This window comes from Raphanus sativus, chromosome 6, assembly GCF_000801105.2.
Source record: "Raphanus sativus cultivar WK10039 chromosome 6, ASM80110v3, whole genome shotgun sequence".
Lineage (NCBI taxonomy): Eukaryota > Viridiplantae > Streptophyta > Magnoliopsida > Brassicales > Brassicaceae > Raphanus > Raphanus sativus.
Genome location: NC_079516.1, coordinates 17,126,953 through 17,144,107, shown reverse-complemented (window position 1 = coordinate 17,144,107; position 17,155 = coordinate 17,126,953). Strand labels below are relative to the sequence as shown.

Here is a 17,155-nt window from a genome sequence, read left to right as displayed (position 1 = left end):
AGAACCAAATAGAACGATGTATATAGGTATATCATATAACTTTAACATTTCTACATACATATGTTAATATGAATTACATACAATCCCATTTGAAAAGAAATATTACAAGCAAGTCAAGTGAAATAATATTGTAGTACTTTGAGACCACTTTGTTACTTGTACCAAATAAAAATGTTAACGACACACAATTCAACTGAAATAAAATCCTAAAGTAAAGCTAGCACAAAAATGGAGAGGTTTTTTATTTTATTCGATTAGGCGATATACATGTGAACTTGGATAGCGATCAAGAGAATACAAACAAGAGTGAAGTAGACTAGGGTATGAACAATAACCGAAACACCACTTGTCTGAAATGTTCCAAACTCAACTACTCGGTTTCTCCCTGGAATCTGAATCAGCAGCCCCGGAGTTAGCAACACGAAAAGCGTCACCGCGACAAAAACTGGTCCCCAATCAGACATGTTATTGATCTCCTCTTTCTCTTGTTATGTATATACAAATCTTTAGAGAGAGATAGTTGATCGAAGCATATGCCTAAGTGTGTGTATTTATATGAGGGGAAAATGTATAATGGGAGCTGAGAATAGAGTGATCCATTGGTTAATGTCGAAGAAAGAGTGCTTTAGGAGGTAAGGACAAAGTTTGGTGACTCGGAAGGATTAAAAGTGGTATCAAGAAAAGAAGATGAGATTATGATCAAGTTGTGAAGCATTGAATGGATTCACATTTGTTTTCGGAATGTGATGTCACGTGAGGATTTGCTTTGGTTCAAAGGAAACAGATATACAAAGTGGTCGTTGGTACTTATTTATGGTTTGCTTTTCTATCAATTATTCAAGCCTTTATTTGAAATAAAAAAATATTTCCTCTATCTGGGAGCATCTTATATCACCAAATGAATTAGTGCGGATGCAAAAAAAAACTGTTTTTTCTTTTCAATTTTGTTGGATCTAAGTTAAAAGATAAAGATTTCTTCGTACAAACATATTCTTTTCTCTTAGATTTTATTAAACCACCTTTTTGACATCCACATACGTGAACAAAGTTTTGTATTCTCCAAACCGATATGACCAATACAATGTCAGGGATTACTAATATTTTCCAATACTGTTTTGAAATATTTTGATCACATTTGTAATATAAGTATGGATGTAAACATTAATTAATTTGCGATTTTTAAAAGAGAGAAAGAATCCCTAGATGTAAGTGAATTTGTTAGAGTGGTAACTTTGTAAACTAATGGAACAAACAAGTTACCACATCTTCTGCATCTTGGGATCATGCTCGGTCCATCATCCATCTCCTAAGGTGGAGTAGATATGCCTTTCGTTGGACATTCTCCACCTCCGCCGATTGATTTTCCTCGTTTTGATGTCATGTTGTTGCACAATAAGATATTGATCACACAAGAATAATTCCGTTTCAGGTAATCGTTTATCAAATTATTTGGCCGTGTTCCCTACCTTTCTACGATGTATCTAGTCCATCACAATGTTCCAATAGATGCTTCTATTGGAAGTGTGTGTGAAAAAAGAACTTAATGATCTTTCGATTACCTTCATTGTGCTTTTCTACTTTTGTATTTTGAAATGTTCTCAATGGAATATCTTGTTTGATTTATATATAGGATTGTTTGTTTGCCTGACCTAGGTACTCCCATTTGGAAGTAATTCTTTCAATCTAATCCTAATAGAGTTAGAAAGTTTGAAATATTTGCAGCTTATTGGAACTGACCAACAACATCCAGATTATACTGGAGGCGCTGAAAAACCAAGAACTTGTAGAGATCAAGGTATGTAATAAGATGAGCATCTTTCTCTGTGGTTCATGAATGCCTATAAAATAAAATGAGATGTCGTAAGATGATACACATAGGATGCGAGGAGATTGCAAGTGGCCAAGGTCCCGTCTACCACAATGCCACAGCTTGAGAGCATGACTCTTGTCATAGGCAAAACAACTCTCATAACTGCTCTCTATCTTTGTTTTTGTTGATGATGTGTTCATCTCCCAAAGAAAAGGGAAAATCACAAATCAAACCTCAGAATCCGAAATGCCACATCAATAGAATAAGCAAGTCCCACACCGTGATACATGAACACATGGAATATAAAAAGTAAACTGTTGACAGTGGGATTTGAACCCACGCCCTTTCGGACAGGAACCTTAATCCTGCGCCTTAGACCAACTCGGCCATATCAACATGTTGTTTGCTGTAGAATATACTCTTTTCTTAATTAACTATAAGATAAACTCCACATGCCACATGACGTTGCTGATGTAACTAGGAAGAGTTAAGAGGGGCTATATTGTCAAAATTAGAAGAATAGTGGTTGGAGCGCCCATTGGTGTGGACTCCGCTGGAAATTGTCATGGCCATCTTCCCTATTAAAAGAGAAGTACAATTTTTATCTACCATTTAGAAATCACATTGGACCTTTTAATTAAAGGTCTAAACATTATAAGCGGACCCTTTAATATACTAAACGTTACATATAAACACGTGACTTCAATTATTTAGTCACCTCACAAACGACCACCATATATTAATCTTATTATTAAGATTAACTATAAACATTACCTAACTCAAATAAAAATATATCGATCACATCTATATCAATTCATTTCATCACATCATAGCAGCATATCCTCTCTGTAGCCACTATGTTCATCACAAAAGAATAAAAATCCATGAACAACGAACAGCCTATCTCACTGGTTTTCTACTTTTCTTATAACATAATCCATTGTAACTGTGAAATCTTCAATAACATCACCATACCAGTTTCTTAGAACACAACCTGGGTCAATAACATAAATTCTTCATTCTTCAATATGCATCTTCGTCACATGAAACACACCAAACAACACACATTTATTATTTTTACATCTTCTCACACCAAATAATTTTTTTTTTGATAATCGTTTAATATATTTAATTAATATTTAATATTTTACGGTATATTAAAGAATATACTTTGGCATTTTGTATTTAAATATCAGATCTTTTCTCTTTATAACTATCCTAAAATCACGTAATACATTTCAAAGTACAGAAAAAGATTTGTTAAAAACTGAAAAAAAAATTACTAACCTTCTTTTCAGAAGGTTATTAGATATCGTATAATTCCTATCATTGATCTGCACATATCACTTAAAACTGAAAAAATAAATTACTAACCTTCTTTTCAGAAGTATGGTAATGCTCTTCTTCGGTTGTAAACCTTTGTTTTTTCTGTGCCTCTCCACCATTGTATATATCATGAAACCAAATGACAAAAATTTAATACAATTTAGCTATGCACGAAAGGATATATTGAAAACTATATCACACCAGATACTAATACAAAAATATTTGTGTTTTATCACTAACATCCGTTGCTATAAGAATACAATCACAGAAAAACAATTACAGTGATATTCCAAAATGATAATAAACTCAATCAAATTATAATAAGCTCATCACACTTTAAGATCTTTACGCACAACATCTACTATACTAAAACAATGATTGCTCAACTATGATAACAGAAGCAAGACGACGCATATAACAATTAAAGAGAAAAAAACAGATCATACTTTCTGATCAAAATACGGTTCCATATATATATATATATATATATACCCGACACTAGCTCTTTATCAAAACAGAACACTAAATACAGTGAGATCAAAGTTCCAGTTCAGAAATTTAATCATAGTTAAACCATAGAAGAAACAGAGATCAAATAGGATCTAATCAAATCTATATTCATACAAAACAGAGAAATAAGCCGTTACCTTTCTGTTATATATTCTTGATTGTGGTTTTAATCTTCCTTATCTTGATCATGTTATGATCCATTTTGTGCTTAATCCGGTTGCTTCTATGTTATTACATCCCACATCACCCCAATCGAGACTGATCTTCAACTCACATCTTCGATCTCTATTATTACTGATCATATTCATCTGAAAGTGCAGACAGTGGAAACTATTAGACACAGATAGACATTAAGACCATTCAATCCGTACGGATTTAGCTTCGAAATAAAGAAAAAAAATACCTCTGTGCATACTATTTCACCATTGATTGCATCTTGATGAAACATTAAACGATTTAAATCTTGATCTTGATCTTGATCTGAACAATGAAAAAAGTAGAGAGATTTCTCCGAGAGTAAAGAACCCTAATTGAGAGTATCGTTCTGATTTTTTTTCGTCGATCGTTTGTCTAACAGTTTTTTTTCCTACACTAATTAGTTAGCTTTCTAATTGGGCCAATTATTATTGAACAGGCCATATTCTATCAAAACGGATTTTAATTTTGTTTCTCCTTTAAATGGGCCAATTGTTAACAAATTTTTCTTTCTTTCTTATAAGATCTACTATATTATGCTATATACATATATATAATTCTCCATTAGTGGTAATTTCATTAATAATGTTTTTTATATTTGTATGTTTTGTAAAAACAATCGATAAAATAACATTTATAAAAGAATGTCAATAAGATAACCCAATATAATGTGATTAAAATTAAAATCCAAAAACTAATATAAATTTGTATTTTAGATATATTTTTATTGTGGTCATTTAGATAGTCATACAAGTTAATAAATTGTATTAATAAATTTAATAGAATAGATGATCCGTTTAAAAAAAAGATGTCGCTATCTATTATATATCAAACAAGGATACAAAATGAACACACTCTAACATATAGAAACACGTACAAAACAGTTTTACGACATATCCAAAACAAAAGAAATTATAAATGTTATATTGTTGAAAAAAATAACACCCGCCCAGTCGGGCGGGTTAGAATCTAGTTAAGAGGTAAGACGCTTGCATAAGAAACCACATTACACAGACCACCTTGACCTGGTCGTGTTACCATCCGGCAGCAAAGGGAATGGTCACAAATGATTGGTTGTCTCTAGGCCTAGCTTATCGACAATATACTAGCTAACAACATGGATACATGAACTTACATACTTTGTTCTTGATGGTCCAGTTCGTCATTATCAATTATTCAATTTAGTTTAAAGCTTAAATCTAGCTAGTATAAATGAATGGCTTGAAGAGCCACATGTATAGCATTGTCTTCTGGCGTCTCAATATTGTAACGTCTCACCGATCCGTAGTTACCGTCTGAGAGAGAGAGATTCTCAAGAACCTGTGCAAATGGGATTGACCTCATTGACACAGAAGCCAATGCAACATCCTTTGAAGGGCTTTGATTTAACAAAAGGTCTTTTAAGTAGAGACCTGTCTAACTCAATGGCCGTTGGAGCCTTGGAGGGTGTTCATTGCCATTTGTGTAGATGAATATCTGAGAAAAAAAAAAGTGTTTTGTTGACAGTGGGATTTGAACCAACGCCCTTTCGGACAGGAACCTTAATCCTGCGCCTTAGACCAACTCGGCCATATCAACTTGTTGTTTGCTGTAGAAACTATTTTGATTTTAACCGATTCTTTAAATATACTCCACATGCCAAAGTACTTAGCTGATGTAACTAGGATAACTTTAGAGGGGCTAGAAATAACTCATGCTTGTCGGAAGTAAAATAATTTTTTTTTTCAACAACTGAAACTTATTTTATTACTTAGATCGTAAACAAATTACATAAATACAAATACAACAATGTGAAACAACAAATAAATAAATAAAATAATGAGAAAACTTCATGCGAACTTGAAATTTTTGTCGCATTTTAAGTATCAGATCTCTTTGTTGTATTTCATTGGTCTCATTCGAATTTGGATCTATGAATATTCTTATTCAGAGAATAATCCTTAGTCTACCAATTATTAATGAATTGTATGGAATAAATGCTTAAATCATGGAGATTAAGCCGGGGAAAAGTAGAGATAAAGCTTATAGTATTCCACTAATTAAAAAGACGAACATACACGGAATATTACAAGGATCAAACCATAAACAAACAACTAATTATATAAAACTAAAAGTCCTCATCAAGCGAGAACACATGGTTATCAAACGCGCCGTTACCGGTAACGCTAGACATAACGGAAGCCTTCTGGTAATCACCAACCCTCTTCTCGAAGAAATTCGTTTTACCCTGAAGCGAGATCAACTCCATCCAATCAAACGGATTCGCCACACCGTACACCTTCCCGCACCCGAGCGCCCCCAAAAGCCTATCCGCCACAAACTCAATATACTGACTCATCAACTCCCGGTTCATCCCCACCAACGCGCACGGGAGCGCGTCGCACACAAACTCCCTCTCGATCTCCACCGCGTCGCACACGATCGACCTCACGCGCTCCTCCGAGAGCTTCGTCCTCAGGAGGGAGTAGATCAGGCACGCGAAGTCGCAGTGAAGACCCTCGTCTCTCGAGATGAGCTCGTTGGAGAAGGTGAGCCCCGGCATGAGCCCTCGCTTCTTGAGCCAGAAGATCGAGCAGAAGCTCCCTGAGAAGAATATCCCTTCCACGCAAGCGAACGCCACGATCCTCTCGGCGAAGGCCTGAGGCCCATCGATCCACTTCAAGGCCCATTGGGCCTTTTTCTTTACGCAAGGGATCGTCTCGATCGCGCGGAAGAGATGGTCCCTCTCCTTGTTGTCTTTGATGTAAGTGTCTAAGAGGAGACTGTACATCTCGGAGTGGATGTTCTCGATGGCGATCTGGAAGCCGTAGAAGGCGCGGGCCTCGGAGACCTGGACGTCGGACATGAAACGGGAGGCGAGATTCTCGAGGACGATCCCGTCGGAGGCGGCGAAGAAGGCGAGGACGTGTTTGACGAAGTGTCGCTCGCCGTCGTTGAGGTTTTGCTCCCAGTCGCGGGTGTCTTGGGAGAGGTCGACTTCCTCGGCGGTCCAGAAGGAGGCTTCGGCTTTCTTGTACATCTCCCAGATCTGCGGGTAGTGGATCGGGAACATGCAGAATCGGTCTGGGGTTGGGGTTAGGAGCGGCTCTTCTGCCATGGAAGGCATGTTGGTTGATGATTTTGTGGGGAAGAGATTGATTAAAGATGTGGTTTGATGGTTTGGGTTATGGGGATCTAGGGTTGAGTATTTATGATGGAGACGAAAGGGTTTGAAGAGAAAGAGGGAAAAGGTTGGAGGGAGCCGTCGAAAGGTTTTGAAAAAAAATCGAGAGGCTTGCTGGGGAAGATGAAGGGTATTATCGTCATTTGGACTTAAATTTAGCGTGGGGAGTAATAATGTTTGGCGGCAACGTTTCGCCAGCTAATCTAAAGGGCAAAAACGACATGTTGTGGTTCGCGTGTCTTGTTGTGACTTGTGAGTTAATAACACGTGCCTTCACGTGATATTCGTTTTCAAGCCCGAGATGATAAACGGGAATTCAAATTCGACGTGACCTAAGTAAAGTGCCTCAGTCTGAATGTTCGACGTAGAAGGCCCATTTGTGAGCTCATTATGCATGTACTTGGGAAATTTGGGTCTGACATTAAAATAAGCTGTCGTTTTATCATATTCACGTAGGAAGGATCTTTAGTCTCAATTGGTCATGAGATACACACACGTTGGACCTTTCTGGCTCTATTTTGTCTAGATGCTCATGTGCGGTTTCAAAATGCTGTCCATCTCAAACCTAAGATTATCCCATTGTTTGAAAAGTACGGTTTCGGTTATCTAACCAAACTTATCGAATGGACGAAGAGAGGCTGACAAAGGGCAGGAGAAATAGTATATGAAAAGCAAGTAACAAGTAACCAACAATTATTTAGCAAGAAAAAACAGCAACATTCTCTGCATCTCAGTTTTCAAATATTTACCATCTTTTAAAAAAAAAAGCTAGCAGTAGGAAATAAAATAAAAACAATATATTGGAAATAAAAGAAGCCATAATACTACTAGTTGTTTCATAATAACAAAATAAGTTAATAGATGCACTGAACATAAAATAAAAGAAAACAAAGAAAGAAATAATGCAAGAAAAACTATAGCATTGTGAATGGAAGTGACTGATCATCATCTCTTGGCTATCGTTTTTTGTTTATCAACCATCTCTTGGCTTCGTTTGGCCCTGTTGGTTTATTCTTCTCCTTTTGCCCCGTTGTTTGACTATTCTTTCTTTCATGTCATCTGGTTGGTTGACTTGCGCTGTCGTTTCTTCCGGCTGGTTGATTTGCAGTTGTACTAAACATGGATTATAAGAACAAACAAGACGGCTAATATCCCAAAAATTCGGCTCCTCCCAGTTTCTGGTGATCTTGACAGATTTTAAGTATCCATCTTTTCCAATGACGTGAGCCGAGTGGAACTGACGGATTGCAAATTTATTAATAAACACAGCAACTTTATTTTCTTCGTCAATGAAAAAGCTACGGACACAAGGCATAAAATTATATGGTAAATCTTTGATTAGTCTCATATCCAGCCTCAAAAAAGAGCTCCAAGATATCTCATTAGGCTCAATCTTAGTCGTAATCCATATCTCTAACGTGCGAGTGTGACGAAGATAATGTACCACAGCGAGCTTCTCATCTCTAGCCCAAAATAGAGCCACTGAAGCAGATGTAAGTGTGTAAGGCAGATGCAGAGGCGGTCCGAACCTCTCTGTTGTAAAATCAAAACAGACTAAACTATCTTTAAAATTGGCTAATCTCCGAGAAATAAGTATTTCCTTTCAAAGATAGGGCAGTATGATAAAATGGTTTATAATAGACGAGATTGACATCAAGAACCCTCCATGAAACAGAGCCAAAATCATAGACCTCAATGCCTTTGTAATTATCAAAAATCTTCAAGATTTTGTGGCAGTGGTTGTTATTGTATCCGAGAACATACCATGCGTTGTCTGCAGAGCCGGTCCTGAAATTTGTAAAAAATTTGGGGGCCCTATTTCAAAATAAAAAATAATTTATTATTTTATTTAAAATTAATAATAACTTTTTTATAACGAAAAATCTGTTTGAATTATTCTGTTTTATTTTTAAAAAAAATTATTCATTTAGTTACAATAAAAACAATATCCTTTTATTAAAAAAATATATTTCCTTTTAGTTGAAGTTTTATTCACTTTAAATCATAATAACCCAAAATGAAATATTTCTATCAAATTTATGCATTATACAAATATATTTTACATTTTATTTTACATTTGCATTATATAAATATATGAATATATATAAACCAATAATGTTTTGTAAAAATAAAAAGCAAAAAAAAAATTGTAAACTGGGGCCCCACAAGATGGGGGCCCCAATCAAATGTTTCACATAAATCTGCTCAAGCCCGGCTCTGGTTGTCTGTTCTCGCTTGAATCAATCTGGTTTGCCCCAAATACGGGTTCCACACCAAAATCTTCGTGGGGTCGTAGTAGAGTTCGCATAACAACAAGCCGTCGCAATGAAAGACTTCATATATTTCCACGTGATGATTAGGTATGTTTATTTTCTTTATAGATGGATGAGCCAAGACGTAGTCATCATTGCGGATTCCTTGCAAGTCAAATGTCAGTGAACAAACACTTTGATTTACTACCACGAACTCCAGAAACTGATTCCTCTTTGCTGCTTTTTGGCCTAAAAACCTGAATTTTGGACAAATCATTCCACGTTTTACAAGTAGATCGCACTGCTCTTAGAGAAGTTAATGGAACCCTAGAGAAAATCTCCCCTATTAAATCCCTTGGGAGGTCAGAGATTTCCGTCATCCTTCCAACTTTTCTACAGAGATTTCGTATCGTTCATGTTTTTAGTCCGCCAATGCCTCCAATGTATCAATATGTGGAAAACCCTAATTGTACCTCTTTTACTTGGTTTCTTTTCTTTTTAAAAAGGTTATATTACAAAGCCTTTTAATATTACCGTTTGCTTTAGACCGCGCCGATGATTTTTTTTTCACTTTATAATTGATCATATTTTTAACTGACTATAAGCTATATCGGTTGAGTTTTTTGGTTTTAGACGGTGAAATGATCACACTGTAACTCACTGACTCTTAGGTTTTGACCCGTGTGGGATTAAATTTTGATTGACAAAAATTATTCATGTGTTTGATTTGACCTGGTTCACATTGATTTTGGTTTTCAGTGATTTATAAACTATGTTTTATTTTTTTTTTTTTTGTCAACTGGTCATTTTTAGACCTTTAATCCTCAAACTGAGGTAAGTAGGAGTCGAACTCCAGACGTCAGGGTCCGAAGGCATAGCTCAGCAGCCACTTGGCTACGAACAACCCGACAAACTATGTTTTATAAAATTACATATTTTTACCCATTACAACTACGTAGTTTATAAAATATTTATATTGCTTTGGCATAACTTATGCCAAAACAATCTTGGATTGAAAGTTTAAGAAATTGTATATCCAACTTATATGATAATGTATTATTTGTATAAATTTTCCACTTGCATTGTTAATATGCGCGTAATGTCCTAATGTCCTAATTGTTAATATGCGCCGTAAATTCTGTTCTCTCGCGGTGGTCGGTGATTCACTCGCTCCGGTCACCGCGGGTGTTGGGTTCGTCGTTGTTATCGTCTCACATCCAAGCTGCTCTCCCTTCATTCTCTCCTCTTTGTAGAGTGCTTCTAGTTCTGATGGAGTTCTTCCACTGGATCTGCTAGAAATCAAAGACGTCTTTGTTTTCTCGGAAACACTAGCGAGGCAAGAACAAAAGGAGGAGTCTTGAACGCCTTGGATCTCCCTGTAGTCGTCGTCTGCGTTCGGATCTGGATCAGATCTGAGATCCGAGACCCGCCGGAGCCTCTGAAGGGTCGCTACCATCATGTTCCTGCATCGTCGTCTCGCTCCAGTCGGCCTCCTCTACCGGTTAGTCCAAGGATTTTGTAGAGCTTCTCCGCTCAGTCTCTGAGTGTAAGGTGGTTGGAGACGCACCACCGAGAACCTCTGTCACCTAGTCCAAGAGACGGCATCCATGGCGCTCCTCCAGCGATCGATTGGGCTTTCCTTCCAGCTACCGTCGTCGTTTCGCTAGGGATTTGAGGACTTCCCGCTGTGGCGGCTTCAACTGCATCAAGGCTGAGCTCTCTCTCGTTGTTCTAGGTCGCCTGTTTGATTAAGGAGTCTTCAACCCCTCCCGTGCTTTATTTCCCTTATGCCAAGGCTCCGACAGTCCGATTGGGTGTTCCTGTTGTCTTTACTGTATCTTTTGTGTCGCGTGACCGGATGGGAAGCATGTATTTCCGCTTGCGCTTGACCGTAACTAGAGCTTCAACTTCAGCAGCATAGCCACAGGTCTACACTCCATCTTCTGTTGAGATAACTAGGGTCTGGTTTTGTCGACGTCCTCCTCCAGTGGAGCTCCGGGGCGTGAGCCAGCCGCCTCCGTCGATGCCTGTTTGGAGCCATTTCGGTGAGTGCTCGACTGATACTACCCTTTGGTTATTCCTCTTGCCATAGTAGGTTTGTTCTTGCTTAACAAGGTCTTGGTTAGGGAGCCTAAATTGTTGTCTCTTGTTCTGAAATGTAAATTAGTTTCAGGTTTTCTATTACTAGAAGCTTGGACTAAATCACCTAGGTTCTTAGAGGTTTTTTAATTTTTTTTGCGGCCTCTTTGATACCTGAATGGCTGTTATAGCAGATTTTGGTTTCAATTTATTGTAACTGAACCTTCATTCTTTTCGAAGTAATGACATTTACAATTTAGCCAAAAAAAGAAATGGGTCATGAACTATATGACATACGTAGTTTGTTATATAAACTTATTAACTTTTTGTAATATATAAGTTAATTTTATATTGCTTTGGCATAATCTATGCTTGTAAAAAAAATCTAAAAATACTCTTAATAAAATGTTAAGGAGATAATTAAATTTCAGTAGAAAATAGTAATACACAGTGAAATTATAAGATAAGTTTCAAAATAGTGTTTTTGTTTTAATATTATTTGTATTTTTAAGAATATAATAAATTTTTATTAGATTGCAATCTTAGGAAAATCTGTATGATTTTTTTAATATTTAAATATTTAGTTGAATTAGTTAAAATTAATGAGACCCTTGGGTTTCATTATTATGAAAATACATGATATTTTAAATCCTTATGCTAATTTTCTAAGGAAGGCCTATGGGCTCGATTGGTACATTTAATAAAAAAAGTTTTGATTCTTGGTACACCTGATAAAAAAGCAATCAGCATGATGTAGAAACGGTATGATCTCATCAAAATTTTTAATAAGACAATTTGAATAACAGTAGCAATACACAATTTTAAAATAATAAATATTAATAATATATTTTTTATTAAAAATAATAAATCTTATTTAATTATATAAATTAAACTTTAAATGTAATATATTATTAAAATAAATAAATTTTATAAAAAATATAAACTTTAATTTTGGATATAAAAATATTTTGATATTATTAAATAAAATAAATTAATTACGTATAATTTATATATAAATTATCACTATTTATTTATTGGTAGAGTAGTAAATGTTCATATATAATATTATCATAAAAATTAATATATGAAATATGATTTATTTATTTATAAATAATTAAATATGTTTATTTATATATATAATATAAAATATATATTATGTTATATTTTATTAAAAATTAATAATTATATTATATTTTAAATGTGAAATATTGTTCTTTTTAAAAGTTTAAAAATATTTAATCGCAATTTTTTCACTTTTAAAACTATAATTTTTTTAATAAACATAATTTTTATTATTTAAATAAAAATAAATAATTATATTAATTATTTTAAAATATATAAATATTATAACTGCAAATGTTTCTACCAAAAATTTCATATGAGAGCATTGAAAAAAATATTTAGAAAACATTAGCATCTTGTAAATGCTTTTGCGATAAATGTTGATTAGACAATAACGAGCATAGTGCTTTATGCTAATTTTCTACCAATCAAACCCATAAAAGAATTAATGAATTATGTTTTAGTAGATAAAAATTATTTTTTAAATATATAGTAAGATTTATTAGATTGCGATCTTAAGAAAATCTATAAAAATTACTTATTTTATTATAAAAATATTCAAATACATAGTCGAATTAGTTAAAATTAATGAGACCATTGGTTTCATTATTAAGAAAATAATGATAGTATAATTGAAATTTCTTACATTTTAAAGAACTCATATAAAAAACTATACATAAAAGAATTAATAATTTTTAATAGATAATATTTTCATATTTGTAATGTATAGCTTATATAAAATGTAAGATAATTAAAATGTCAGGGATTATTGTATAAGTTACACAAATATTCTCCACATATTAGTTATAATATAGCTTGATCATTTGCAGCTATAATCCAAGAATATTTTTTTTATTAAACACAGAAAACTGATTTTAAGTAAATTTAGCTATATTGAATTCATAAGTCATTTGCAGCTATTTTGTTAAATAAATTTTTATCTACATAATCTAATAAAACTGAAATAATGAACTTAAATTATTCTTCATTTAACTCTTTAGTTCACAGTATTTTTATATAAGATAAAAGTAAAACTTATTAATAATTTTTAAAATTTTGATTTACCGATTATAAAAATATTATGTGTTTAGCTTTGTTTTTTTACTTATTATGTTTCCTAACAAACAGATTTTAAATTTTTTTGTATACCATTTTAATTAAAAATAGTTTAAAATTAAAATTTTGATTGATCGCCTATTTATATTGGTCTATGGATTTATGATTTTTTCAAATATTTAACTCTCCATAAATGTTTTATTTAAATTTAAATTATATCCATTCTGTATTTATTCACTTACATTTAATTTTGAAAAAAAATATAGATATTTATACTAAATTTGTTAATTGTTTATATTAAGTTGATGTGAAAATGTCTAGTATTTACAATTATATTATTCTAGAATTTTCATATTAATAATAATATATATGATTTACATATATGGTATGTACCTATTGGCTATTATTTTGATTTATGACTTTTAGCAAAAAATCAAAATTTTATCATTAAAATTATACATATCATATTTTTTGGTAAGTCAAGTCATATTTCTTTGTGAGAATGAATTTGGTGATGACATATAAGCAAAAAAAATTAAAATCAATTCTATGTTTAGAGGATGTATATCACTAGTTACCTTGAGAGGTAAATGTTTAATGGGGAAATATTAGAAACTGGATAACAATTAAGTGACAGTAATCCTGTTTTTAAATTTACTTAATCAAAGGAACCCACCAAGATGTGAGGCAATGACATGTAGCACAAAAGAGAGCATAAATAGAGAAGCAATCTCTTCAAGAAACAAAACTACACACAAGAAAAAAATCATCAAAAGCATACAAAAGAAATGGCAGCAGAAGTTGTGTTAGGTGTTCTGATTGGTGGAGCTGGAATATGGAAGTTGATGGGCACTTTTAGTGGCGGATCTTCGTCAGAAACTGTTGTAGTGGAAACTAGTGGTATAGGCAAGGGATGGATTATGCTAATAAGCATAGTAATTATGGGGTGCATGATCTTGAGCATTAACGCTGAACACATTAGACGTAAAGCCGAAGAACAAGCTCCTGCGTTTGTGATTGCAGGAGCCATCTTATTTCTTGTTTACATCCTTTACCTTAAAGGTAGCTTTTAGTTTCAAAATATGTGTTTTAGTTTGATTTTGTCGTGCCATCAGAAGTGTTTACAATGTCATTCATATTCATGTCTTTCGCCAAATCCAATAGAAAAATAAATGAAAACCTCAAAACTGAAAACTCCAGGTAAAAAAAAATAATCATCCTATCTGAGTGTGATTAAAACACGAGTTATCGAGGAGCAGAGATAGGTGCACTAGATTTGGCGTAACCAACCAAAGCAACAAGGCCAACAGCTAGTATCACCCATCCCATCACATCATACCTCAACTCACTGCTTTTCACTACCTGTTTGGAGAAAACAACATGATCATAATAAGATTCAAACCACAAATACTAAAATAAAATATGATGATGAGAATGAACATAAAAAAGAGAGAACCTTTGATCTTGACGGTCCTGATGGACCGGCGCCACCCAGTGGCTGTGTGCCAAAGCCTTGCCTGTGAATCTCTGCGTGCAGTAGTGGAGCCTGAGCTTAGCACAAAAGAAACAAAATAAAAAAAAAATTTGGTTAGAGAACAACACTTGGAGATCGTGTTTAGAGGTTAAATGCACAATTCAGCTGGAAACATGCCCTTCCTATGAATCGATCAACGAATTAAACCTTTACAGGTTAAAGAGCCTCTGCTTGAAACAGAGAGAATAGCTCCTTAAACATGAACTAAGTTGATTGATCTACAGTAGAGTGTACCTTGGCCGTCATTACAAGTGATTTCTGGTAGGTTTCATTATCCGGTTGCTGCAAAGATGCAACAACAAGTATTCAAAAAACCACAAAACCAAAAAAAAAAGAAAAGAAAAAAGAAACAGTATTATCAAACGCATTGGTTCCAAATAGTAAAAGCAAAAAAGGACCTCATCGACAGCAGTTTGAAATAAGAGAGCAGCTAAGTCAAAGATGTGTTTAGCTTCAGTCTCTTCAGGAGTCCAAAACGCAAGCGTAGTGTATGCATTACCGAGGCACCACATCGCAGCGTGTTTCTTTGGATCAATCAACAACGCCTCTTCAAGCTTAGTAATTGCCTCTACACACACACACACACACACACACAAAAAAAAACACAAGCCCTAGATCACATTAGATATTTTAAATCATAAATTAAAAAAAACCTTTTAATCATAATTAGATCCATGAGAGCATCATCATAAACTAAACTAATATCAATGTCAGGATCATACCCTATTTTGACAATTTGAAGTAAGAGCTAAGAACTTAATTAAACGAATTTAACACCAAATCTAACATATTAAAAAAAAAACATATTAAATACTGCCAAGAAACTAAAAGCACCTTGAACAAATTGCTTTGGATCTTCGTTTTGAAACTGAGCTAGTTCCATTAGAGCTCCTGCCCATCTAATCAAGTTCTGTAACAACAATTTTGAATTTCTTTTTTTTTTAAGTCACAAATCAGAGATCAGACAAGAGAGAAGAAAGAAAGAAAGCTAACATCGGCATCTAAGGGGTTTTTCAAGTAGGTGGCTTCTGATACTTTGCGAATTTGCTCGAACATGATTATCGCATCGAACTCAGCATCGTTTTTATCCATGGCTTCTCGAAGCTTTCGAACAACACTTCTTCTACCGTACAGAATGGCTCTACCCTCCTTGCTGTGTCTACGGAGAAAACAGAGAGAAAGGGGTCTCTTTATAAATGGGCTTTTTAGACCATCTCCAATGTATTTCTCTATTTCTATCTTTAAAATAGAGGATCTCTGAAATAAAGATGTGTTTCTCTCCAATGTATTCCTCTATTTTTACCTCTAAAAAAGAATATTCTCAAAAAATTCTATTTTTATTTTACAACAAATATTTTTTATTTTTAAAAATTACAAATCAACCCTATTCAATTTTACTTTTATAAGATTTTCATACAATTTTAACTTTGTTTTAACAAAAATTTCACTAAAAAAATTGTTAGGTAAATCAAAAGTATCATTTTATGTTTATAAAAACTATATTTTCTTATAAAAATAATTGTTTTTGATATAATTATAAAAATTTAAAAATTAAAAAACTGTTTTGAAATAAAAAAAGTATGTCTCTATAATAGAAGAATGCTATTTTTTCCTCTATCTATAGAGGTGAAAATAGCATTCCTCTATTATAGAGGTGGATATAGCAATGAGTTGGAGCACTTTTTACTCTATTATAGTATTTGGAGGTGAATATAGCAATGGGTTGGAGATGCTCTTAGATTGATTGTGTTTTGCTTGGGGAGCACATCGTCTCGACTGCTTGCCGTTTTTGTTTTAGTGAAATGCTTGCCGTTTTAACTATGTGTTATGAGACGGTTCGTTGGTTCTCAGCTAAAGAGCAACGAAGCAATAATAATAGGAGATGAATGAATAATCACCATCTTACAGACATTTATATAGCTTTGTCTTCTAGTTCTACTTCCACTTCCACACCATGCCAATTGGCAAGATACTTATCAGATTTTATTCTTAAAATATAATGATATAATTTATCGAATAAGAGCAAAAACATATACTTTAATTGTATGTGATGTTATGAATGTTAGTCCAGCGACTATACTGAGCTTGCAACGTGACTAATCTTACCTGCCACATGTTTAATCACAGAGGGAGAACAATAAATTATTAGTAAATACTTAAAGAAAAAG

General features: G+C 33.8%; 3 protein-coding genes, 1 long non-coding RNA gene and 2 other non-coding genes across 7 annotated transcripts; all 6 read right to left on the bottom strand.

The window, feature by feature from the left end:
- Positions 1–9: 9 nt before the first annotated feature.
- On the bottom strand, positions 10–538 carry LOC130496803 (uncharacterized). Its single transcript, XM_056989285.1, has one exon. It carries the CDS (start codon positions 462–464, stop codon positions 255–257), a length of 210 nt encoding a protein of 69 aa, XP_056845265.1. The 5' UTR covers positions 465–538; the 3' UTR covers positions 10–254.
- A 1,445-nt stretch (positions 539–1,983) lies between these two features.
- On the bottom strand, positions 1,984–4,223 carry LOC130496335 (uncharacterized). Of its 2 annotated transcripts, XR_008935436.1 has the most exons (4): positions 4,050–4,223; positions 3,185–3,954; positions 2,786–2,844; positions 1,984–2,388 (listed from the first exon to the last, which is right to left on the bottom strand). It is a non-coding gene; the product is annotated as an uncharacterized LOC130496335 (long non-coding RNA). The 2 variants fall into 2 exon arrangements; XR_008935435.1 differs by lacking the exon at positions 1,984–2,388 and having other exon boundaries at positions 2,719–2,844.
- Positions 2,126–2,206, bottom strand: TRNAL-AAG (transfer RNA leucine (anticodon AAG)). The gene has a single exon. It is a non-coding gene; the product is annotated as a tRNA-Leu (tRNA).
- Positions 4,224–5,338: 1,115 nt separating the features above from the next.
- On the bottom strand, positions 5,339–5,419 carry TRNAL-AAG (transfer RNA leucine (anticodon AAG)). Its single transcript has one exon. It is a non-coding gene; the product is annotated as a tRNA-Leu (tRNA).
- A 432-nt stretch (positions 5,420–5,851) lies between these two features.
- LOC108834910 (ribonucleoside-diphosphate reductase small chain C) lies at positions 5,852–7,113 on the bottom strand. The gene has a single exon (XM_018608224.2). It carries the CDS (start codon positions 6,945–6,947, stop codon positions 5,949–5,951), a length of 999 nt encoding a protein of 332 aa, XP_018463726.2. The 5' UTR covers positions 6,948–7,113; the 3' UTR covers positions 5,852–5,948.
- Positions 7,114–14,540: 7,427 nt separating this feature from the next.
- LOC130497093 (mitochondrial import receptor subunit TOM20-3-like) lies at positions 14,541–16,142 on the bottom strand. Its single transcript, XM_056990026.1, has 6 exons — positions 15,981–16,142; positions 15,822–15,897; positions 15,386–15,555; positions 15,222–15,269; positions 14,910–14,999; positions 14,541–14,815 (listed from the first exon to the last, which is right to left on the bottom strand). The coding sequence occupies exons 1-6, from the start codon at positions 16,077–16,079 to the stop codon at positions 14,699–14,701; spliced, it is 600 nt and encodes a 199-aa protein (XP_056846006.1). The 5' UTR covers positions 16,080–16,142; the 3' UTR covers positions 14,541–14,698.
- Between the last annotated feature and the right edge of the window lie 1,013 nt (positions 16,143–17,155).

Coding starts and splice junctions, on each gene's coding strand:
- LOC130496803 (XM_056989285.1), bottom strand. CDS start 464: ATGTCTGATTGGGGACCAGTTTTTGTCGCGGTGACGCTTTTCGTGTTG.
- LOC130497093 (XM_056990026.1), bottom strand. CDS start 16,079: ATGGATAAAAACGATGCTGAGTTCGATGCGATAATCATGTTCGAGCAA. Junction 15,000..15,221: donor CACTTGTAATGACGGCCAAG/GTACACTCTACT, acceptor TGCTAAGCTCAG/GCTCCACTACTGCACGCAGA. Junction 14,816..14,909: donor CAGGACCGTCAAGATCAAAG/GTTCTCTCTTTT, acceptor TTCTCCAAACAG/GTAGTGAAAAGCAGTGAGTT.
- LOC108834910 (XM_018608224.2), bottom strand. CDS start 6,947: ATGCCTTCCATGGCAGAAGAGCCGCTCCTAACCCCAACCCCAGACCGA.